At 42.9% G+C, this 26079-nt stretch overlaps 1 protein-coding gene across 1 annotated transcript; it reads right to left on the bottom strand.

Annotated features, from left to right (window-relative positions):
• Positions 1–554: 554 nt before the first annotated feature.
• On the bottom strand, positions 555–13364 carry lmo4b (LIM domain only 4b). Its single transcript, XM_083647728.1, has 5 exons — positions 12945–13364; positions 10915–11155; positions 5727–5823; positions 4675–4830; positions 555–1601 (listed from the first exon to the last, which is right to left on the bottom strand). The coding sequence occupies exons 2-5, from the start codon at positions 11148–11150 to the stop codon at positions 1593–1595; spliced, it is 498 nt and encodes a 165-aa protein (XP_083503854.1). The 5' UTR covers positions 11151–11155; positions 12945–13364; the 3' UTR covers positions 555–1592.
• Positions 13365–26079: the final 12715 nt, after the last annotated feature.

The raw sequence follows: 26079 nt of genomic DNA, 5'->3' as shown, positions 1-26079 counted from the left end.
CTTCAGACCTATTAGGTCTTGCAATGACTTCAAACACCAATTTGTTCTGCAAATAGCCCATTCAATTTGTGCCTGCCAGAGAGACACCTCTCTCACTCTCTGCAGTAATTGAATCTTCAAAGGGACATTTTCCTCTATTTCTGTCAGGCATTAGAGTGATGAATAGCAAACGGTCATTTGAACAGAAAGAGAGAGGAGACATGTTTACGCATTTTCAGTTAGACGCTCATCATGAGCATTGATGATTGCTAGGCTGGAAATTGAATGGAATACTGCAACACTGCAGTATTTTGAATATTAGTGCAGACACACGTCACATACTGATATCAAGCCTTTACATGAAAGTTAAGTCCGTGGGCACTTGGCAAATGGGAACTTATATTCTATTGAGACATAAAGACACTTCGGAAATGCTTCATTGGTAGTATGAATGAAGTGGCCAGGCACAACATAATGACACTTACTTTGCTTTAGAGATATAAAGTTTTAATTATGCGAACTAGAATTCTTAGCACTCATAATTACAAAATCTATAAACCCAAGTTTAGCACATAATTATCAGTACTGGCTTGCGACCTGTAGATGTTCAGTAATGGTGGACACCAGGAATTTAAGGAGGCTTTTAAATCTTCAATATTATTATTATTTTTTATTAATTAAATACACCATACTGGAGCAAATGTCTCGGAAAATATCACAAATAAATTTCTCTTTCATTCAGCATTTATATGTTGGTGAAGATCTCTACATTACTGACTATGAGCGTCTCTCTTTAGTTTGCCATGGGTTTAGGTTTCAGGGGGAGGAGTCAGGCCGTGTGTAGAGGGGAGAATGTACTGTAGCCACGCCTGGACAACGACACTTACATGCATACTGTACATACATGGTAGTTCTACAAATACACCAAGAGTGTTCATGATTTGTTTTCCACAAAAAGCCACAGATTTTTTTTTAAACCCCAACTTTTCGATATATACCACTGGAAAAAAAACTACAACAACAAAAAAACACATCCCCTTTACAACATTTAAAATATAGAAAGTGGAAACACCATGTTGTTGGGGGAAATGAGGATAGAAAAAGAACAGAGAAAAATGAAAAGCTCCCAGTTTCCCCCAAAATGTCTTTAAACAAACGTATGAATGCAGATTTGAAAAGTCTGCAATCGTATTAACCTCATTTGTCTTTTTCTCGTTCCCTCACTTCGCCCAGAACATCCTCCGTGTGTTCAGGTCAGTTTTGTCATCCTGAAGAGTCCGTTGGGGTCTGGTCAGTCTCCTTTTATTCCAACGTCACAGAGTCCTCAGTATCCCAGTTCAGTCCTCAGTATCCCAGTTCAGTCCTCAGTATCCCAGTTCAGGTGCATTAAGTGCAAGTATCCACCCATATTTGGGGAAAGCCAAGATGAAAGGCTGAGCGCTGGATATGGGTTGCAGAAATAATATGAGGATATTGGTAGATGGGGGAGGAGTCCTGGGGCAAGGGCCTGGGAGCACAGCTAAAAGGCCGGGGTGCTGATCCACGTTGTCTTGGGTGACAATGAGTAAGGGCTAAAATGAAGGCACACTTCCTGCTTCCTGCACAGCTCCCACCTAACACACCTGGAGAGTGGGAGATAAAAAAAAAAGTAGCACATCAAAAGGGGCAAATAAATTCGGGTAGAGTGACAAACGTTTAGATTACACCAACGGCAAACGATCAGAACGAAGTGTCTGCTCCAAATGAAATCATTATGATGTCATTTGGACCAGGAAGTACTATGAATGCATGGGGAGCTCTCGGTCCAGGCAAGATGGAGGGAAGTTAAACGTTGTACATTTGCATTATACTACTGATTTTGTAATAATACAAAGCTGGTTGAAAATCAGCAAAGTGCCCCTTTAAAGGAGAACTCCACCAAAAAACAATGCTGATTTATTTTGCACATAATCGCACACATATCAGAGAACTGCACACAGTTTTGCAGGCATTCATTTAGTTAGACAGTTATTGAGAGTTGATTTGAGTGAAGTTGTGGACCAGTGATGTCATTCAGGCACAAATGACATCACTGGTCCACACATTAACTCAAATCAACTCTCAGGAACTGTCAAACTAAATGTCTGCAAAACTGTTTACAGTTTTCAGATATGTGTGAGATTATGTGCAAAATAAAGCAGCATTGTTGTCCAGTGGCGCGTCCCTTTAAGTGTCGCGCTTTTTTATTTTAAGACTTTTATTTTACGATTTTTGAATCAATCTTTTTTACACTTTTTTTTTACCTTGTTTAGTGCAGTAGCGGCATGTGGGCAAAGCGGCTGCAAACTGAAGCAATCTAGGTCAAATACTGCACCAATTTCAAAAACTTCTGCTCACATTACATAAAAAAAAGACAGAAAATAGGTTGAAAAATATGCAAATTCTCCTTTAAGAATCGCAATACATATGCAGTAGAATTGGCACCCAAGTATCGTGATAGTTTCTAATCATGAGATAAGCATATGGCCCCAGCCCTGTGCGATAAAGATTCCATCAACTTTCAGCAGCTCCTAAAGCCCCTTGTTTAATTTATTGATCAGTGAGGCTTTTGAAACCATCTGCTGCCCCATTTGCTTTGCATTAACTTAAAGGCACATTCATGAAGTGATTCCCTTGTATAATTATAACAGTGCTCTAACAGACCTGCGGGAGGCGTTCACTTCCCGTGAAACATCATAATGCACGGGAGTAAAGACAATTATCTGTCTTGGTTCCACCAGCGTTCAGACCAACTTTTTCATCTTTCTTTCTTTCTCTCTTTCTTTCTTTCTTTTCATGGGGCAATTTACTTTTCCCTTCATCCCTCACATCACTAGGAGGGCTTCAGTCTATTAGTAATTGCAAACTCCTACTTGGGGGCTAATTAAAGTGACTGACGCTGGGAGGGTCTGGTTCCCCTGGGTCAAAGCAGCTCCATATGAGAAAGGTAATTTGTCTGTCCTGAACAAAGAGATTAGGAAGAAGCTGGGAAGAAAGCTTAATAAATGAGCATCAAAAGTCCGACGCCATGAACGCAGACAACACCAATTATGTCACCGTGAAATTGCACATAATCAAAACAATGGTCAATGGACAAGGCTGTGTTTCCATATGAGCGGTGACTGCTTCATTCTCCCTCTGCATGCTGCCTCTCTAAACCAGTCTGTGTTTCTACGCTCGATTTATGTTGTGCTGTTGAAGCTACATAAGGTTTATTGATTTTGAGAAGCTCTCACCGCAAGCAGTTATCCTACTGTAAGGCTATGTGATTTGAGGGCGTCCAAATACAATTTTTGTAACAGCTAAAAGAAATGAAAATCTTGATCTAATAAAGTGCTTCACCGGCGAGATAATTAACTTATTTCACAGAGCGAGATAACAAAAGCATCCGGAGACGTCTCCCACCGAGGGAGGGAGGCGTGTTTATTTAATAATTCTCCCTCCGCTATAATTAAAGCACCGGGGCCAATATTCAGATTGCATTTTAGCATCAATAATTCAGCACTTTTCACTACAATTGATGTTAGTGCATAAATAAACAATGAGGCCTCATATTTACTGTGCCAGCCGTGGTACAAGAGGCATGGCGGTGGGGGTAAGGCCTTAAACAGACATTTAAAATTAAGCTCGATAATGCAACGGCTTTCAATTTAAATGTGAGGTTCTCTCAGAGCTCTTAGAGCTGATTTGTAAAAGTGACAAGCCCTTAAAAGGCCTGTGACATGATGGGGAGGGGGGGGGGGGTCAATGGCGTTGTACCTCTCCTCTACTCACAAACCCACTCAAGGTGAAATGCACGCTCCCAACAATATAATTCCTCCTTCAGTGAGAGTCTGACACACTCAAAAACACCTTCTGTATCTCTCTCTATGCTGTGTGCAGACAAAGTATCAATAAAGCTCCTTGTTGTGAGGCAAAGATGATTATATCGCCTGCTGGCAGAGTGAAGCTATCGTGAAGAATGAAGTTATCCCGGCTATATGATTAGGCCTTCTGTTTTGCTTGCACTGGAGGCATCAAGATCCAATCAGGGGAAGCCATGATGACAGGCCTGATGATATAGTAGCTGCAGCTCCGCGTCTGTGTTCAACCTCAGGCCCTCTGTACATATTTGGCCTCAGACTAATAACTTACAGCAGGTGATCCCACTCATGTCGATAGAGCTCAAACGCTCTTTTCAAAACTTTGTGCTCACAGCAACACGCTGGCATCTCTCAACACAATTTGTACATCTAGTTTGGGCAACACCAAATAAATTCACGATGCGTCAAATACGCTCAGTCTGTCTGCTATTAAAAAAAATCATTTCCCCGTGTTTGGTGTTGATGTTTAGTACAGATCCTCTGACCGTACGTACGTGCTCCAACAAGAATGATGGGAAAATCTATTGCTTGTCTCAAATTTAAATTCACCTTTAGTCTGTAAGATTGAATATCTATTGCATGTCTTGCAGTAAAGATGAATCAGTGACATCAATATAAACAGAATGATTTTGTTTTTCTGCTAACAACTCCTGTTGACTGATGACATGCCTTTTTGGTGACGGTCCTTTTCGGCGACGTTATGATCTGATCCGTTTTAATACTTTGAAATGAGACCACAGAGAACTTTTGGGTGGGCCTCGGTCATATTTCATGCGATGCGGAGCGGCTTCCCAGGCTGACGAGTGGCTCTCACCTTCTGGTCGGGCAGTAGTGGGTTTGTCTGCAGTGAACTCAAATGGCCGTTGATGAGTGCTGTGGGTCTGTCGTGTTCGCAGAACAGGCTGCCGTTGATGTAGTGGAACCGGTCTCCGGGGACCAGGCGGTTCCGGCAGGTGGAACATGTGAAACACTGTAGGGGGATATAGAGAGAACCTATCACACACAGCCCCCGGCCCGGACCACAAGGCAGCTCTCAATCCTATTATGTAATGATACCTTCGAGCAAACACACACATGTGCCCACACACACATATACAGAAAAGGGATACACCAGCATGAACCGATATGAACATTGCTGTTATGGCTCTTATTTACCGGTCGATATGATCTGTATAAAAACAAGTTTCTATGATCATCAAATGTTGCACATACTGAAAAACACATGTAAACACTGAATTTGAAAAAGTAAAGTAATGTCTTTCTTGATTTCAAAACATTTGGAAAAGCCCATGAATCATAAATCTGAGATTTCCTGCATTGTTTCCTCCCAATATGAAAATGTTGGCTGATACCGAAAATCGATATTAAGATTGCTGTTATTATTCTCACCGGACTAATACGATATATAAAAAAATGACATTGATATGCTTGCCGATATATCGTGCATCCCTAATACAGAAATATAAATCCGAACGTGTGTGTGTGTGTGTGTGTGTGTGTGTGTGTGTGTGTGTGTGAAACACAGGTACAACCAATTAAAACCCAGGTCATTATTATAGGACTTATTTTAGCTGAAATGTCCAAGATGATGTCCTTGAGTTAGTCCTCATTTTCAACACTGACTCTTTCATCTGCCCTGTGCCACACAGCTTCCAGTTTACTGTGTTTCTTAAAAGAGTTTGGCGGAACTTTGATTTACAAGACAACCAAGTCTTTCAAATGAGCCTTGACATTTAAGTTATTGACTATAAAAGACATGATGATGTTACATTTACAAGTGCTATAAATCCTCTTATTGTGGGCTCTGTGCACACACACAGCAGTCTTACTTGGTTGGAAGCATCACAGAAAGGTGGATGAGCTTACCTTCAGATGGTAGACGTTGCCCTGTGCCCTCATCACCAGCTCACTGGCTGGGATGGACTGACCACAAGCGCTGCACGCTCCACTGTTCCCGAATAATCTGAGGAAGGAGAAGAAGAGCGGGGCGTTACGGACCAACATGCATCTGCACCTCTGAATGAAAACGGCTATTCAGTGCTGAGTTCAATATTATCCACTTCCTGCTTAAAATGGGTTACGTTCCCAACCTTAAGGGACTACAAAAGGTACGGGAGGGAGGAGGAGGAAAAAAATCCAGAGGAAATACAAAATCATAGCAGTAGCAGGAAACAAAATGAAACATCCAGTACCCTGCTCTCCGCAAGCATCTAGCACCCAAACGCCGTATTACTCTTGGCGCACATTTTTTTTGCAACCTAATAATAACCTGGAACATAAGCAATCAGGACCTAAGAGGATTTGATTGGACATCTAGGCGGAGACATACTGCTTTTGCCATTAGGAGTCCTGCGAATGCTCTGTCAGTGGCGTGTTTCCATTAGAAAGCCGGAGCTACTCGGCTTGATATATAATGTGCATGGGTTAACCTTTTCAATCATGGTGTCAACACTTTAGATTTGCTTCTGCTCATCTCTTTCGTCCCTAACCTTCTCTCTCTCTCTCTGTCTCTCTCTCTCTCTCTCTCTCTCTCTCTCTCTCCCCCTGCCTCTTGATAATGAAATGCTTGCTCCAGCTTCCCTTCTATCTTCCTTCTGAGTCCACAATTTAGATTACTTCATCTCGGTGAGCAGCAAACTGAATGAAATTTCGATTTGAGCAGAAAGTAATTTACTGGGATCTGGACCCATTTGTCATCATATCTCACCGGGTGTTTGCTCTATCACTGCACTTTTCCTAAGCAATCAAATAAGACCACGGCATCTGACATGCTCGGGAGAGAGGGGGAGAGGGAGGGAAACAGAAAGGGATAGGGGGAGTGGTTAACATCGGTGTGTGTGTGTGTGTGTGTGTGTGCGTGTGTGTGTGAATCAGATAAAGTTGTTTGGCTAAAAAAAATAATGAGAAAAGGAGGGGTAAAAAAGTGTTGTGAGAATAAAAAAAAATGGTGTGTTCAGACATTCTGACGGACTATTTTATTAAAGTGTTTCAACAAATCCATTCATATCTACAATACTGAAGATTGATATCAAAAGGAGTGTGAAGAGTGCTTCTCCTGTCCCAGCCGTAGCCCCGCCCCCATGCAGTCGTTGAGTCTATTGACAGAACAACAGGGACATGAACATGGCTGTCTGTCAATAGGAAAGTCTAGGAAGAAGCACATTTTGCCGTGGCATCAATTGGAAGGGCTCCATCAAAACTCCATTTCACAAACTAATTAACTGGAGACTGTTGTCACAACGTTGCCAATTTGAGTGCTCTTGCTGGGACGAACATGACGGCGGAAATGAACACGTAGCCTTTGTTTTAAGACTATTGTGTCGATGCTATTTGTGTAGAAAACACAAACTCCTGCCTCCAAGCCATTTGTGCAATTAAAACCACCCCCCCCCCCTGCACACACACACACACACACATTTTGGCCTCCCCAAAATTCAAAGTTTGTTCAAATTCAAAATATGTGCACGTGTTGAAAGCTGAGCGCAATGTAATTTATTCCACGACTAATTTCCCCTGTGTGAATGTTTTTGAGCGCTGTTGAAACAAAGACAGACTACAGGAGGTTTTCACCACAGCCCTTCTGTGTGCTACTACTCATATCATACCGTTTAATTATTTGACCAGGGGAGAGCTCCTGATAGCATGCGATTTAAAGAGTCCACGCCTTTAGGTGCTCAATTAAGTTGCTATCGGTTTGAACTTGGACTCTAATGGCCTCTTCTTCCATTGAACTACTGTGCTGGGCTGAGGAAGAAACCCCAGGTCAGTATAATTAAGGCCGGGGGACTCTTTAATTGCAATGACACGTCTGCTTTCAGCATTTCTTCCCCCAAATCAGTGGTTTCTTTCTCTCGTGCTTTAAATTCCCAGGCTTTGCTTGTAAGACCATTTGTCACGAAATGTGGTGAATGCTGCCTTGATTTATTTGTTTTTCCCTGTCTGTCCACATTGGGGATCTGACTACAACCAATGTCTTTCGTAAACACACACACACACACACACAACCAAAGAAAATAAAAAATTGAGGAGAGCTGTCTGCTGTCTATAGGCAATGACTATTGGATTTCATCTCAGCACTGACTGCCAGGTGAAATATAGCATGGCTTGCTGTTAGGCTGTCTGGTAAATGCAGACCTCATTCACCAAGGCCTTTGAGCAGGGTAAAATTACCCCACAACAATGATTTCTGCAACACAGTCCATTAAAAATGCCTCTCTACATCAGCAGCCAAAGCACCTTAAAAGCACTAGGCCATATTGATACTGAAGCGGGGCTTTGCATAATGGCAAGAGCTGCATTAGAGGAAGGGTGGAGGGGCTGGGGGGGGGGGGGGGGGGGGGGTTGTGAGGATGATGGAGGGAGAGGGTGTGTGTTTGTGTGTGTGTGTGTGTGTGTGTGTGTGTGTGTGTGTGTGTGTGTGTGTGTGTGTGTGTGTGTGTGTGTTTGCGTGTGTATTTTGGGAGGAGGGGTTGGGGTGGGGGAGTTGTGTGTGTGTGTGGGGGGGGGGGGATCAGCCAAATTACACTTGGTTAATTCAGAGTAACAGATCTGGCCCCAAGTGAATTGAAGGCCTTGAATTAATTCTGTTATGACAAATCAAGATAAACGTTTCCCCTAAATTGCATGCGATTTAATTAATTTCTGAGATCCCGGTTTTTCCTGGCCTAATAGTTCACATTCTCTGGTGCTGTCATAGTGCTTGAGTGGGCAGACTTCAAAGTGATATTAAATAACCAACTATTAGATTTACCTCACACGTTCCATTGGAAAAGTGCCATTTAATTACCTAGGCTTATTCAATTAAGGGGACAGCGTTTTCCCTGAATCCAGCCGCCACATGTAAATTAGTTCTCTCCCTCTACTAGCAGCCCACACAAATAACACAACCTCCAGCTTCAACACAGCACCATCGTAACCAGCAAGCTCAAATAACACCGCCTCCAGCTTAAAAACAGCACCATCCTAACCAGAACACCGCCTCCAGCTTAAAAACATCCACCATCCTAACCAGCAAGCTCAAATAACATCGCCTCCAGCTTAAAAACAGCACCATCCTAAACAGAACACCACCTCTGGCTTAAAAACAGCACCACCCTAACCCGCAAGCGCAACTTTGACATTCGCTGTGTGAAACGGTGGCTGCACGGCGTGGAAACAGAGGCGGCGAGCTCGTCCTGTGATGTCTGTGGCAGGTGAATATCCTGCTTGATTGATGGGAGATGGGATACATGAGGTATCATCCCAGGCCAGGCATACATCCCATTAGGCCCTGATGTGATGCTTTTCAAGCGTCCTGATCGATCAGAGGAGCATTTCCAATTCATATCGGTTGGATTAATACAAGTTTGGAGCCGCGCGCTTAAAATGTATGTATGGGCAGTTTAGCAATCTATCACAAAAATGAGTCTGCCCCTTTAATATGAGGGGAAGGGGGGGACAGCAGCAACTGGCCTTCGCAATAATCCCTGTTCTCTATCTGTCTTTCTCTCTTGCTCTCTCTCAAAAGCCAATTTGGTTAATTAAATGTTTTGTTTGCAATGTGGCTCTCATTCATTTCGGACACGTCATTGGGAGCGGATACAAGCCAGGGACCAGATCTCATTAGATAAAACCCATCAGGACTAAAGGAAATGGAGGGGGACTTTAATTAAAGCATTTAATTGTGTAGACTCACTGTCAGATGTTTCCCCCCTCCCCCTCCTGGCCTTATCTCTACACACATCGCCTGCTTCCATCATGTGCGCTTTAGCTCCAGCACCAAGCATGCTCTCATTACAAGTGGGAAGGTGTATCCACATTTCCCCCCTTCCAATTTTAATGAGTTTATAGGCCCATTATGAATGAAGTAGCCCATTGACTTCCTCATCCTTTTTATGAGGTGGGTGGAGAGCGCACAGGCACACTTTACATTTAAATTATATCCATGCAGCTTTTAAAGCGATGTTGCATGTTCACGTTCACCTAGTAAGTCCCTCTTTTTAAATTAAGAAAACAGTTGAAGTGTACTCAAACCCAAATGCACATATTAAACAAAACATGCTTAACTTACAAAGACAGAAAAAGTCAAGTTGAGTACAGAAATGTCTTGAATAAATATAGCAATAAGCAATAAGCTTATGTAGAAAAATAATCCAAACAGAGAATAGGGGTGAAGTGAATGGCGTGAGGAAGTCATGTTGAACTTTGCCTGCACTTTCTTGCTCAGTCACAGCTGTGCCTCGTCCTTCCAAGGGTCAAATTGTTGAATGATCAGACGGTCACATCAGACTATTCTACATTACCAGGATGAGAGTGTCATCAATAAGCTGTGGTTAGGTGTCTGGCACACCTACTAGAATATTTAAAAAGGCTCTCTTTGCTAATTAAATTGTCCTCTTCTCTAATAGAAAAATGACCAAACAAAAGTGAGGGGTGAAAAAATAAATTCCACGTGACAAAAGACATCTGTGGCTGACCCAAGCACTTTATAGAGCAACCATAAATCCTCCATGAGTTTTTTTTTTGCTCTCCTTCAGCTGACCATGAACGACAGACAGACATGCAGATGGCCTGCAGAGGCACTCTCTTGCCGTGCGCTCTGTCAACATGCCAGCGTGTTTGACCTCTTTCACGATAGTCCAGGGAGACTTCAACCAGGAGATTTTAATGAGGCCTGATGATGTTAGTGCAATTTGAGACACATGTGCCCTAGAACTACACCCAACCTCTTTGCACCAGTGCACCACCAGCAACAAGAACTACACCCAACCTCTCGGCACCACTGCACCACCAGCAACACGATTTGTGTACCTAGCCCTGTTCTGTTTTCTTTTTGATTTTCAGTTTTGACAATAAATTCAGAGGCTTTTGTAAGTAAATGTTATTTAGTTTCGGACAAATGAATTTTTTTTTTAAGTTGGAAAATTCATGCGAGATGCTAAATGAATAATCAAACTTCTACTGTAGCATTACGGTAATCTTTAGATAATCTGCGATAATGACGATCCAAGATAATCTTTTGAAAGTAATTACAGCTAATCTAAATAATGCACGCACGCCCAGGCCATGTCCTCACCTGATGTAGTCGTTTCTACAGAGGATCATGCCACTTTTAGTGTAGCACGACGTGCCTATGTCGCCCAGCTGGGCCTGGCAGCAGGAGCACTTGAGGCAGCGGCTGTGCCAGTAGCTGTCCATGGTGTAAAGGAGGAAACGGTCTGCGATCTTGCCCCCGCACCCTGCGCACCGCTTCCATGAGAGAGAACCTGCGCCCACCGGTGGTGGCTGGGTGCTGCCTCCTGGATTCACCATTGTCCCTGAAAACACACACACACACACACACATATAGAAGAGATGATTTTTATAGCCTGCCTGTTGCACGTGTCATGGCCAGAAGGTCTCACATCATACTTTTATTTTGTACACAATGGGGTCAGCACCTAAAATGGGTCACAGGGTCTGCTGGGTGTCTGTGTGACACACGAGCGAGAACGTAAAAGCCACGGTAAACTTTTCAATTATCATAATGAGAATATCCGGCCCCTTGATGTGCCCTCGAACGCCTCGTTGCGTCACCGCGGTCTTTGAGCGGCTGCAGACTGCAAATTGCGCAGCAGCACAATAGCTGATCTCATTAAGGGAACAGTTCCGAGTGCTGTCCTGCTACAAGAGAGCTACGAGTCATTTAGTGGACTAATCTGCCCTTGATCTCTGTCTCGTCCCCATGCTGTTGCTCCATTGGACCTCTCATGATGAATGTCTGTTAACTGATAACACCGGGGGCCAGAGGAACAATTATGCAGCACAGGCTTTTGTTGAGCTGTCCTAAGAATTTCTAAATAGCACACAATACTTGGCCACGCGATTCGTCACTCTATTGCACTTTGGAAAGCGGCGGTTACTGCGAAATGCAAACAGACAGAAACAGTGTAGGAATATGCAGCACTGCAAAAAGTCACGTCAAACAGTTGGGGTCAATGTTTACCAACAATTGATGCTACGCAGGCCCACGCCATCCCCAACGATGACTTCACCTAACGCACGAATAAGATCTGTCTGGCAACTAGAAACCAATATTCAGCATTTGAGGACATTCTACCTCATGTGGCTTAACAGGACAGACAGCCCTGATATACTATAGGTCTGCTGAAAGGCTGTGTCTTAGGCTAAGTGTTATAATCTATTAATGCAACGCAGGCATTTGTTTCACCCACAAAATTAATGTGGACTCTTTCAAATGTAATCCTCTCCAATTTGGTCAGGCAGGCTACATGCCTGGCTAAGCCAAATCTTTGTTGAAAGGCAGGTAGGCTAATTAGAGGAGGAGGGGGGGGGGGGGTGGAGGAGGAGAAGGGGGGGGCACAGAGAAAAGCATTCAGTAACCCCATTAGCGGTGGCTCTTAGGGACAAGCTATAGCGTACCTTAGTGCTGATTAAATCTAAAAGCAGATGAATCAAAAAGCCGACCTGAAAGTGACTCCCGAGATAAATAAGACGGACCATCGTCAAGTTTCATTCACAGAGAGGAGTTCTCTCTCCCCCCTCCCTTTCTTTTTTTGCAGAGGGATGGAGGGGGAGGAGGGAAAGGGGGGGGGGGGCTTTTAACTTAAATGGGCTAACTCAAGTAATTACACGGCCAGGCAATTTGGGCACTGAGATGAACTCGTGGAAATAGGGGGAAAATGTAAAATAATAATAATAATTAATAGTAATAAATAATAATAATAATGATAATATCTCAGGCAGCCAAGTGCAAAAAGACCCCCCCCCCGCCGCCTTTTCCCCTTAATGTGTAAAAAAAAGAGTATAAGAGCTTCTACTGCCAACGAGCTACTGTAGCATCACATCGGTCTTATCGTGGGGCTAAATCGCTAAATGCATGAAGAGGGATAAGGAGGCGGGGGATAATGTCGCAAGAATAACACAGGCTATCAAATATCACCGCTAGCATTCTTAAAAGAAAGAAAGAAACATACACACCACATACTAGCCTTATTGGCTCAAGTAGGGCAGAGAATAGCTTCCAGTGGGTAATCTATCTATAATTAGAATACATTTTAATGGGTCGTCATGCAACATCTAGCTGGAATAACAATGAGCACCCACCTCGTTTGTCGCTTTTAAGTGTAATGGTTGTGAAGTTAGATGACTTGGCCGTGAGCAGACTGGGTGTAATAGGCTGTAACAGTCCCAAAAAAAACTACATGTAAGCAAAGACTAGCGCACAGGCGGCCTCAGCTCCCCGCAACAGCGAGCCTCCGCTCGGACTTGAGCTCGGAGATTGACTGGCTGCAATAAGCTGTGTGAGAGACTGACTGAGAGCAAATGGAGTTATCAGATAGTATTTCCACCGGATCCGTCCCGCGTTACTGCTGCTTTACGGCTCTTTTTTCGCTGCAACAAAAGGAGTCCATTGCGAGACGTAATTACAAGTGTACGCATGCTGTAATTTCCTCAAACCGACAACTGAAAAAACGAGGCTGCCAGCGACGCATACGACTATAATTGGCTGTCCTCTGGTGGAGTCTCTGGTCCGTTAGCTGCTTGTTCTACATGTGTCTGTGGCTGACAGGAAGAAACCTCCAGTAAAAAACCCTTTTAGGTGCATGACGTCAGTCTCGCCGCAGCCAATCGACGCGCAATCCATTTAAGCGGAATAACAAATCTAGCCAATGGGAAGGGAGTGAAATGGACTGGGACACGCCGAGCCGAGGAGATGGCCAGGATGGACTGACTGTGGACATGGTCAGAGCGCGTCCGCCTGCAGCTCCAGAGGAAGGACAAGAGGCGAGTGTTGTGCACACTCCAAAATATGAACAGTGACAGCTTGGAAACGCTGCGAATAAATATAGCATCAGGGAAAACCCAACTCTAAAGAAATAATAGGTACAATATATAGACTTAAAGTGCGTTTTGATTTTATCATAATTTATTTAATCTTTATTTTAATCCCTATGGTTTCACTATAACATAATATTCGACGTATATGGAGTGTTTTGCTGAGATATCTGTGTAGCAACCCTTTAAACATTGATGATAGATTTTTTATCATTATTATGAGGCTACTACTATTTATTATTTTAATGTCGGTGGTTATGTGTGATCGCTAGCACTACGGTTCTGTTTTGAATGGCATTGTGTAAAATGATTATCAGATTTACTCAATGCAGTTGTTGAAATGTATACAGGTCATGTGGAACATTGCCTACATCACAGCATCCAGCGGACATTCATCTCACATCTAATATGAGTTTAATTAGTTGACATTCAATAACTACTTAGTTTACTTAGGGTTATACTTCAACCTAAGGGGACTATCTAATAGCTGCGTAGTGGCGCCATCGTCTGTCATTGAAAATAATCGCAACAAGGCCTGCTCTCGTTTACAAGCCCATTATGCTTTAGGTCAGCTGGTTCAACACCTATTAAGGCTAATCTGCAACACCTCCATTTGGCTGATATCCTTTAAGTCACTTTATCCTACAGATGAAGCTTTTCTCCATCATGTAAAACATCAAGATAAGATGAATGGGAAGCAAACATGCCTTTCCAATTACATTTAAATTCAATTTAAATTCAAAACAATGTGGTGCTGATATATCTTCCAATGTGATGTTGAAACTTGAAAGGGACGTTTAAGATAAAAAATAACACCTTATAGAACAGGGACTCCCTCTTTTCCACGTCTATCTTAAAATGCTTTTACAGAAATACAAGTTTAAACAGACCCAAAGCCTCTGTGCTGCAGTGTAGCACCGTATAATCGATCAGTGAAAAACAAGTCAAGTGACATCTTCAGTTAACCTGAAAAGTTTAACGACAACTTGCTATTGGAGAAAAGTTGCCTCCGAGCAGAGGCAAGTGATTTGAGATTCAGCGGGTATAGTGTGGTTTTACATGACAAAACAGCTCTATTATGAGCTGCCCCTCGCTTCATTAGAAAGACATCAGATGTATAAAGATGATCTTATTCTTGACTTTAATTGTTTAATTATTCCTGCAGCTCAAAAGAGATTGTGCTGCATCAAGCTGATTTCCCTTTGGCAAAGCCAATGCTACTCCACCTTGGTTTGAGCTACATTCTCCTGACATTCTCATCAAGCCTCTCACTCACTAGAACAAAAACCACAGAAGATGGCAAAGAATGTCTTTTCCACCAAGGAATGATTAAGTGATGTAAATTATTAAAACAGAGAGAAATTATGAAATGAATTTGAAAAGGGGGCCTCACAGGAAAAGCTTTGTTTGTTCCAGGCCTATTTTAATGAGCTTTTCATAACTGGGCAAGAGAAATTACTCTGCATGCTCTTTTTCTGGAGCTCTTTTTCTAAAATAATTATGGCTAGTTGAAGTGAGGAGGTGGAGGGGTCAGGGAGCTGTGGGGGATAGGGTTGGAGGTGTGTGTGCGCACGCACGCACACATGTGTGTATGCACGCATGCATGTGTGTGTGTGTGTGTGTGTGTGTGTGTGTGTGTGTGTGCATGCGTGAGGGTCCCTCAGAAATTGATCTCCCCCGTTCTCCACAGAGATCTTTCAATCCTGTGGTAGTTTCCAAGCAGCCACATTATGAAGCAGACCAGATGAAAACAGCGGCACAACAATATGGCGCTGCAACACTATTTCAATGTTTAAACAGGGACAAGGGAGCGTCAGATGTGGCTCACACTGTTGATACTCCCCACAGGGGTTATCTCCACCAGAAGAAAAGGAGACCACCACACTCCATAATGAAGCTGCTTGTCCTGTGGGAAACCCAGGCTAGAGTTTCTGAGACACGCTGGTTAACTTCAGATTGGAATTCACTCTTCACTATACTCTATTAGTCACAGAGAGGTCTGCTGCAATCAATAAGTTTACACACCACAGGCAATCTCTGTGATTTAAAACAAAACAACATGCATATCACCATAACATCCTCTCTTTGTCTCAATCAGATAGCTGCAGTACTTTGGATTGTTTACAGTGGCACAATGTGGCTTTATGTGTGTGCGTGCAAACATGCGTATGTGTTGTGCCGTGTGTGTGTGTGTGTGTGTGCGCGCGCGTGTGCGTGTGGGATATCACATCACACGCGCATTTGTGCACGTGCGTGTGCTGTCTTTTAGAGAGAATGATATTCGGTTAGCTGAGCCAACTGATGAGGGGAGATTAGACTCCAGATTATCTGCAGATAGAGAGGACCCTCCATGCCTGCATGAAGGATGGTGGGCCACACAGAAAGATCTCCAAATGAAATCTGCTAACTGGCTACTTACCTAAAAACACATTAAATCATGCTACAGTACCACACTTGACAGACATGTCCTAGTTAATTAAATGCATTATAAATAACAAATGTGACAGCAACTCTAGTGGTAAATTTGCCTATAACAGCAATTTGTTTCTCGTGCATTTGTGTGATGAACACAGTATAAGACCACAATCAATACATTATAAATCAATACGAGCCAAATCATGATATGGTAGAATACACTCATGCAATTGGCAATTGAAACGGGCATGGAAATAAACACATCCAGAATGACTGTAATCAAAGCCTTCAATCTGACTGTTGTGCTGTGTCTTGTGGTGCCTTCACAGTTCTCTGGACTCTCCCACTCTATGTGGTTTCAGCTTGGCTGCTGTTTGGGTCACGAAACAATGAAACAGTAAGAGGAGCATTTCAGGATGGATTGGCAGTTTTTGCTCCATTTCCCCTTTAAAAATATGTCTCACTTCATTTATTTTCTGTCACTGATCTTGCTCAGTAATCTGTTTATAATTAAAAAGCAAATACGTGAGTTTAAGTGAGTGGTTCTCAAACTTTCTCATATCAAGGACCCCTAAATTGACACAAGTTAGACCACGGACCCCATCTGATAAGGTTTTTGCTTGTATATGTTTCATTACAGAAAGTGTATGAAACCCATGACCAAAATAGTCATACATTCCATCATTGTGTTACTTATGGATGGAATTATAGTGGGAGGGAAAGTATTACCCTTTTTTCTGTGGACCCCCTGGAACCCCCTCAAGGACCAGAAGGGGTCCCCAGACCGCACTTTGAGAACCACTGGTTTAAGTAAATAAACTCAACAATTTCATAAATAGCACCCTGCCTTTCAATGGATTTCTTCAAAGTCTCTGCAAAGTAGTTTCTCAGCTCTGGAGAGTTCTGCAACAGCTGGGAAATAATCAGTCAGCATCAACACAGTGGTCTGAAGATCAAGAGATACAAAGAGAAGATCAAAACAAATATTGTACTTAAAGGAGCATCAAGTCATTTATGACTTATTGACCACCAGTGATGACCAAGAGATTACAGCAACATTGTCAGATCTCAGGCACAGCTTCTCGTGGCCTGTAATTGACAACATAACGAAGTCACATTTTCATAAGCTATGACCGAGCTTACTAGGTCATGAGAGCAGAGCTCCAACAGAAACATCAGACCATCTAGCAGGCCAATAGACCACCAACAGACAGGTAAGATATCACGATGCAAACTATACTGTGTTAATAATGTTGCGTTTGGCTTGAGAACAAAATGTGGTGCGGTGCTGGTCTGTCGCTCGTAGCAGCATCACGGAGCAGTTGAAAATGCCAGTAGTTGCGGAGTGGAGTTTTGAGTTTTGTTTCAGAGTACGGACTGTGAAAGCCAGTTTTGAAAGGCAGAAACTTCACCACATAGCAAAGTAATCACCGAGTCATTGGTATTGATCAATAACCCTATCAAATCCATGCAGATGTGTAGTATCATCATCATGTGTTGGTAAAATCATACTTATTGCACCTTTAACTTTGAATAATGTCAATAATACATTTTACATATTATTCTTTAAGGCATTCCTTAGTTTTGACCTGGACCCAATACTATTCAATTGTACTGACTGATTCTGACTAAAATCTTGATAATTGCTTCACCATAGAGCTACTTACATCTTGTTTGCCTCATATGCATGCTTCTCCAATACAGGGCCAATGGTCAATCAACCCCAAAAGCACCTAAAACATTTCTTATTCAACATAATGTCACTGTAATAATACATGTATTTCAGTTTAATTTTCTCCATAACAATCACGATTTGTTTTACACTAGTTTATACTATACTACTACACTACAGAAGACATGCTCTGGATGCTTTTGGGGCTGATTTTTGGAGTGTCCATTGGTCCTATCAAATCCTGCACTGGAGAGACATGCACCCCGACAAGCACAATTTCAAACAATTGTGTGAGTAACGATAACCGAGTTGACATTATGTGCAAGTCAAGCGTGTCCTCTTTCTGATAGAAATGGAAAATGGATGCGTGAAGAAATAGACAACACTTTGTCCAAAAGGCAGCCATTTGGAGGAATGACCCACCTGCTCCTGGTCATTACCATGACAGGGGCTAATCCCTCACACAGTATCAGCACCTGTTTTATTATTGAGAGATATGTGCTGGCATTTTGGGCTGATAGACTTCCATTAAAAAATGTACCATGGAACACCTTTATTCCCACAAAGCTCTCCTCATTTGATGGAAATGCCATGCGTCAAACTATAGTACCCTCTCCCCACCCCCCAAAATAAGTTGCTTCACTACCCTAATGCTAATCCAAAAGCAGGACACATTTCAGAAACGCTTTATAGTGAAACCTTCTATCATTCTGCAAAAATGTGATGGATTGTATAGGTTTTTGAGGTATAATAATGATATACATTTTGTGATACACTGGAAGTGCATGACAGTATTTTGAATCAGCCCAACAGGGTGAGCAAACACCTCAGTGATGGCTTTTGGATTTTAGTAACTAAACGGCACAGGAACCACGCACAGCAGCCCTGGGTTTAAGTGCTTTTGTTGCTAATCATTAGATAATTACTTTTACACACTATTCCAGACTCTGCATGCACACGCAGACTGAGTGACACAAATAGAACACCATGTGCTGCCTGTAGAACAACATTGCTTTAATGAAATGTCGTGAATCCTTAATGAGTCTCAATGTCTTGTGATAAATTTCAGAATTATTCAACCCCACACAACCGGAGTGGGAAATTCATCAGTCAAAGCAAATTAGTTGGGATCCATTAGGGTACAGTGTCTTGTAGGGACATTCACTTTATTAGCTCCTTACACCCATTGCCATAATTGGGAGCATATTTCATTTGGCTCTAACCCCACTTTACTGAATGACTGCTCTTTTCCCTTTTATTTACAGCCACATGCTCTGTGCGGCATACGTTGCCCATACAATGGCTGCCATACAGTCAACTCTGAAAGATGATGTTGTTGCTTGTTTTAACAGCCTTTATTTCAGTAGTGGAATTATAACAGCATTTTCTTTTCATTTTTTATCTTTTTTTTTTGTTCTTCTCTCCGTTTTCTTGGCCAATTCCTCCTGCTGTCCTGGTCATTGCCCCACCCCCTCTGCCGATCTGGGGAGAGCTGTAGACTAGCACATGCTTCCGCCGATACATGTGCAGTCGCCAGCTGTTGCTTTTCACCTACGGTAGTCTCAACGCCAGACCCATGACAGTTCTCACGCTGTTACTGTATGCTGCAGATCTCTCTCTGGGTCTGGGATACTAGCTCCAAAACTGATTTTGGAATCCTGACCAGTGATTGGTTCCCCAAAAATCCTGGGGGCACCAATCAGTAATGACTTTAGCGACTTTTGAAAATGAACCACTCTCTCATTGGTTCTGCGACCTGTCAATCATTCAATCTTTAACTAGAAACGCCCTCAAAACAGCAGCAGGCACTGTGAAGTGGCACAGACTCATTTATGTATATGCAGAGCACGACGATTCAATGTAATATTTGAGTCTGGAGAAAGACTACTTTTTACCTGACAGCGAGGACTTTCACTGGCAGGACGTAGCGCGTGGGAGGACCATGCCGCAACCAACCAGAGGAGGCGCTAGTGCAGTGAACAAGAATCCCACCGGCTTCCCACCCGCAGACACGACCAACTGTGTCTGTAGGAACGTCTGAACAAGCCAGAAGTACCGTTGCTGGGAATTGAACCCCGGTCTCCGCGGTGGTAGGTGAGTGCTTATACCTCTACACTACCCAGACCCTGCTGTTGAGTGCTTATACCTCTACACTACCCAGACCCTGCTGTTGCTTGTTTTAACATGGCTTTATTTCAGTAGTGGAATTATAGCAGAACACTTTTCTTTAACATTGCCTCTGGGAAATCTGTTACTTTTCATTACAGTAGTTACCCCAAACCATATCTACCTGCTCAATCTGCAGTTGGTCTACTTACCTTTTTGCATTTAGAACCTCAAATGGAAGAAATGGTAATATCTTCTTCCCTTTAATGGAGATTGAACAAGCCAATAATGAAAGAGGGTTTTGTCTGTTAGTGAGAGGGCCATAGTCTGAGCATGCAGCTCCTTGTTGATCAGTGGGGATAATTTCTTTAGGATGACTGATGACGGGCTCCACTCACAGATACCTCTCTTGTTTGTGTTGGGGCTGCCTCGCCTCAGGGTGCGCCGACGCCTGCTCCTCTCCATTTTGCTGTGACAACCTGCAGACATCTCAGACGAGCTGCATTCTTCCCACAGAGACATCAGGTCTAAGACATGGAAGACTTCTTACAGAGACATCAGGTCTAAGACATGGAAGACTTCCCACAGAGACATCAAGTCTAAGACATGGAAGACTTCCTACAGAGACATCAGGTGTAAGACATGGAAGACTTCCTACAGAGACATCAGGTGTAAGACATGGAAGACTTCCCACAGACACATCAGGTCTAAGACATGGAAGACTTCCCACAGAGACATCAGGTCTAAGACATGGAAGACTTCCCACAGAGACATCAGGTCTAAGGCATGGAAGACTTCCCACAGAGACATCAGGTCTAAGACATGGAAGACTTCCCACAGAGATATCAGGTCTAAGACATGGAAGACTTCCTACAGAGACATCAGGTCTAAGACATGGAAGACTTCCCACAGAGACATCAGGTCTAAGACATGGAAGACTTCCCACAGAGACATCAGGTCTAAGGCATGGAAGACTTCCCACAGAGACATCAGGTCTAAGACATGGAAGACTTCCTACAGAGACATCAGGTCTAAGACACGGAAGACTTCCTACAGAGACATCGGGTCTAAGACATGGAAGACTTCCTACAGAGACATCAGGTCTAAGGCATGGAAGACTTCCCACAGAGACATCAGGTCTAAGGCATGGAAGACTTCCCACAGATACATCAGGTCTAAGACATGGAAGACTTCCTACAGAGAAATCAGGTCTAATGCATGGAAGACTTCCCACAGAGACATCAGGTCTAAGGCATGGAAGACTTCCCACAGAGACATCAGGTCTAATACATGGAAGACTTCCCACAGAGACATCAGGTCTAAGACATGGAAGACTTCCCACAGAGACATCAGGTCTAAGGCATGGAAGACTTCCCACAGAGACATCAGGTCTAAGACATGGAAGACTTCCTACAGAGACATCAGGTCTAAGACACGGAAGACTTCCTACAGAGACATCAGGTCTAAGACATGGAAGACTTCTCACAGATACATCAGGTCTAAGACACGGAAGACTTCCCACAGAGACATCAGGTCTAAGACATGGAAGACTTCCCACAGAGACATCAGGTCTAAGACATGGAAGACTTCCCACAGAGACATCAGGTCTAAGACATGGAAGACTTCCTACAGAGACATCAGGTCTAAGACATGGAAGACTTCCTACAGAGACATCAGGTCTAAGACATGGAAGACTTCCCACAGAGACATCAGGTCTAAGACATGGAAGACTTCCCACAGAGACATCAGGTCTAAGACACTGAAGACTTCCCACAGAGACATCAGGTCTAAGACATGGAAGACTTCCCACAGAGACATCAGGTCTAAGACATGGAAGACTTCCCACAGAGACATCAGCTCTAAAACATGGAAGACTTCCTACAGAGACATCAGATCTAAGACATGGAAGACTTCCCACTGTTACAGTATACTACTTTTTCTTGCTCTACTACAATTTATGATCATCATCTTCCACAAGTTTTTGAAACAAATGGTTTTATTGACATGCATATGCATTTCTAACCAATCCTAACTGATGCCAGTCTCTTAAAAGTTGACTTTGATGGTTTACCATTTACTGTCATGAGAATATTTAGGATGGCCAAATCTTGCAACTAATAACATGTACATCCATCAACAAGGACTTATAACAGAACCTCAGAAGGTGTACAAAATTAATAACATTGTATCCTTCATTTATTTTAGAATAAGCCTCAGTAAAGGAGACATCTGACATCGACCAAGTCTTTTTGGTGGCTTTCTGGACATCTATACTGGCTCTCTGAGAAACAGTGATGTTAGGAGGTTCAGAGGTTTCTCCCACTGCCATGTGGAGTCAATGGAACGCTGGATGAGACACAGGCTTAAAGCTGAAGGGCACATTCTATTTCATTATAGCTAATGCTCCCCATTAGCATTTTGAGAGATATCAGGAGGCCCCAAACTTGCAGTTGCTGTGCAGAAGAAGGCACCTCAACATGGCGTCCGAGCTGCCGTGACTTCATTTCATTCTGCCCGCATCATGGCCATGTTTGTCCAAAACAATGGCCTCTATGTCATGAAAGTGTCTGTTGTGGATTTGACCTGAGTGGAAGGTAATAAAAATCTAAGTTGAACAAAGAAAAGAAATAAGCTACATTCAAGTGTGCGGGCACACACATAGACACACATACAGAGAGAGAGAGATGGGGGGAGGGAGAGAGAGAGGGAGAGAGAGAGAGAGAGAGAGAGAGAGAGAGAGAGAGAGAGAGAGAGAGAGAGAGAGAGAGAGAGAGAAATAGCACCCTTATCATCCCCGTTTCATTTAGAGTTGATTGCTGTCGGATTATAATGCAATCACCACACTGTGTGAGCCGTAACTATGGGAACTGGTTTTAACTGTTTATCTTGCCAGAGATCTTAATTTAAGTTTGAACACTCTGGATCACTTAGATGTGAGAGACATGGGAAATTGACAAAAAAAAAGAAAAGGGGGAGAGGGCGGGGGGCGAGGGGGGACAAAAAAGAGAGGGGAGGGAACGGGAACTGTGGAGGAAAATGGGGAAACAGACACGTTCTTGTTCTTGCCGTTGTATTTCATATGCAATTTAATTTGTCTTTCAGAGAGAAAATCAATTTATGATGACAATCGGCGGGGTCGTAATGAAAGCAGCAGAGTTGCCTTGCCATGGGAAAGTTTCTGCTGGAGAATGCCACTAATCTTGGCAAAATGAATCATTCACACTTTATTTGGACATCTGTGTTAACCCCCCCCCCCCCCTCCCCCCATCCTCCCTTCTTCTCCCAACTTTCATTCATTTGTGACAGTTTTATTACAAGTCGTGCAGGTGGCTGGAGGCTCTGGAGCCAGAAGGAATGCTGGATGGAGATGGTCCAAAATGCTCAGGAGTTGTAGAGTGTTATGGCAGTGTTTCTTTTGTACCGTATGACTGTCACCATACTTGGGGCACTCTCAACTTATCATCATACTGTTGATAATACAAATAATACACGTGGACATGGCGAACAAAAAAATATATACTTCTGTGTTCTACTCTACATCATCCATTCTGCTGTAATGCAGTCTATTCAATAAAGATGTTTGACTTTGAGGCGTGAGCAAACCTGGATTAAGGGCCTTGAGGCTACGACTTGATGTAAACCTCCCACCCTGCCACAGTGGCCTTAACTAACCCCATCCTAAATACAGGAAATTGCACATACTGTCACAGTATTCAGTGTGCAGTATGCACATACTGTCACAGTATTCAGTGTGCAGTATGCACATACTGTCACAGTATTCAGTGTGCAGTATGCACATACTGTCACAGTATTCAGTGTGCAGTATGCACATACTGTCACAGTATACATTGTGCAGTATGCACATACTGTCACAGTATTCATATGCACATACTGTCACAGTATTCAGTGTGCAGTGTGCACATACTGTCACAGTATTCATATGCACATACTGTCACAGTATTCAGTGTGCAGTATGCACATAGTGTCACAGTATTCAGTGTGCAGTATGCACATACTGTCACAGTATTCAGTGTGCAGTATGCACATAGTGTCACAGTATTCAGTGTGCAGTATGCACATACTGTCACAGTATTCAGTGTGCAGTATGCACATAGTGTCACAGTATTCAGTGTGCAGTATGCACATACTGTCACAGTATTCAGTGTGCAGTATGCACATACTGTCACAGTATTCAGTGTGCAGTATGCACATACTGTCACAGTATTCAGTGTGCAGTGTGCACATACTGTCACAGTATTCAGTGTGCAGTATGCACATACTGTCACAGTATACATTGTGCAGTATGCACATACTGTCACAGTATTCATTGTGCAGTATGCACATACTGTCACAGTATTCAGTGTGCAGTATGCACATAGTGTCACAGTATTCAGTGTGCAGTATGCACATACTGTCACAGTATTCAGTGTGCAGTATGCGGCCCACCGCAAGCAGTTTTGTCACTTTTTTGGCATTGCAAGAAAATGTTGCCAAGCCAAGGCTCTCTCATTTCAAACCTACCAAGACAAAAATGATACGCGGCATGCATTTTATTGAGTTCAATGTTTCATTTGAGTTATTATTTGTGAGATTGCGGTCTGACAGATAACAATGGGTGTGGCCATTGTCCAAGGGCTCTTGTGCTCTTGCATACCATTGCAACGATGCAAGTAGGCTCATTGGAAAGAGGAGAGTCATATTGAAGCATTTCCTTAGAGCTTAGAAAGAAGCCTTTATTAACCATACTGTAAAGGGTAAGCTTTAATTATTTCTGATATAACAACCATTACCTGTCGTCAGTATACACACCTTAGTTGTTCTCAAAACCATCACAAAGTTGAGCCTTATATTAGCCAGCATGATAAAGAAAATAACCTTCAGCTCGTTCTGATGCTGTGAGCATTAATTATTGCTATCACTATAATCCCTACCCATTAGTTATCGTAATCATTAATAGTGTGAGTCTGCTGTGCTAGTACTGTACTGCCGTTTACTCATGAAGTTAATTTTCTCTTGCTAAATTAGGTTAGGTAGTAGGTACATAGGACTATCTGTGAATCCACAAGAGTGCAACAACATACCACCCACAATACCACATACAATGTGCACAAGCGATGTTTTGCAAAATATATGACGGAAAATCATAATAATAATCATGACGAAAGTCATAAAAGCTTATAGGTTAAATATCTTCTCATTCTCCATTTTATCAGGTGGAAGCCTAGAGGGGATCATGCGTTCGGTCGCGTGTGTGTGTGTGTGTGTGTCTGTGTGTGTGTGTGTGTGTGTGTGTGTGTGTGTGTGTGTGTGTGTGTGTGTGCGTGTGCGTGCGTGAGTGAGTACCGGTATTTGTTTGTCTGTCCGTAGCTAATCTGGCATGCTCCACCAATCAGCCAAATCTTTCCTGTGCCCATTTTTATGCCTGTATGATCAACAACCTCTCATGGTTGCGGTGATTCACACTTTTTGAAAATCCTATTTGTTCGTCTGATGATTGCTGAAATCACTCCTCCGGCAGGTAGGAGCGCTAGTGATCTGCTACAACAACATGGCGGCGAAGAAACATTGAGTTAATCATTTCGTACATTATCGTGCCTAACTTTAGTGGATCATAACATTGTGTATGGAATTAATCTGCAGCTTGAATCTGGGAAAAAATGCCAACAAAAGAACCCGCCAACACTAGCGTTACGTTGACTGTAAGGGAGCCGGTGTTAACAGGTGTTGTGTCCAAGTCTGTTCCCCCATCAGATAGAATCACTTTTTTCAGAATCAGAATTACTTTTATTGCCACAGTAGGTAATCAGATTACATATGAGGAATTTGACTTAGTGTAAGTATGCAGTGTAGCGGTCACATCAAGTGCACATCAAGTGCAGCCATTCCCAACCTGTGGGCCCAGAATCATGCATTTCTCCATTGTTCTCACTTTTACTTTCTGATTTCTGTGTGGTGCTGACGGACAGCTCCTTTTATGGTTAAAATAAAGTGCTCTGAGAACATATTATTTGACCTCTGTAACTGTTTACGGTCGAATGTGGGCCGCGAACATTTGAGAGATTTTCAATTGGGCCATGAGTCGGAAAAGGTTGGAAACCACTGAGATAGTGAGGCCATTTACACCTTTCAATAACATGCGTTTTCTGTCATCAGATTGCAATCAGATTGTGCTTGACCACTTGAAAGTACAGGTGTAAACGCTCCCAAGAC

Source organism: Poromitra crassiceps (assembly GCF_964638095.1).
Source record: "Poromitra crassiceps genome assembly, chromosome: 12".
Classification (NCBI taxonomy): domain Eukaryota; kingdom Metazoa; phylum Chordata; class Actinopteri; order Beryciformes; family Melamphaidae; genus Poromitra; species Poromitra crassiceps.
Note: the sequence above shows the minus strand (reverse complement) of the source record. Positions and strands in the feature narration are given on the sequence as shown.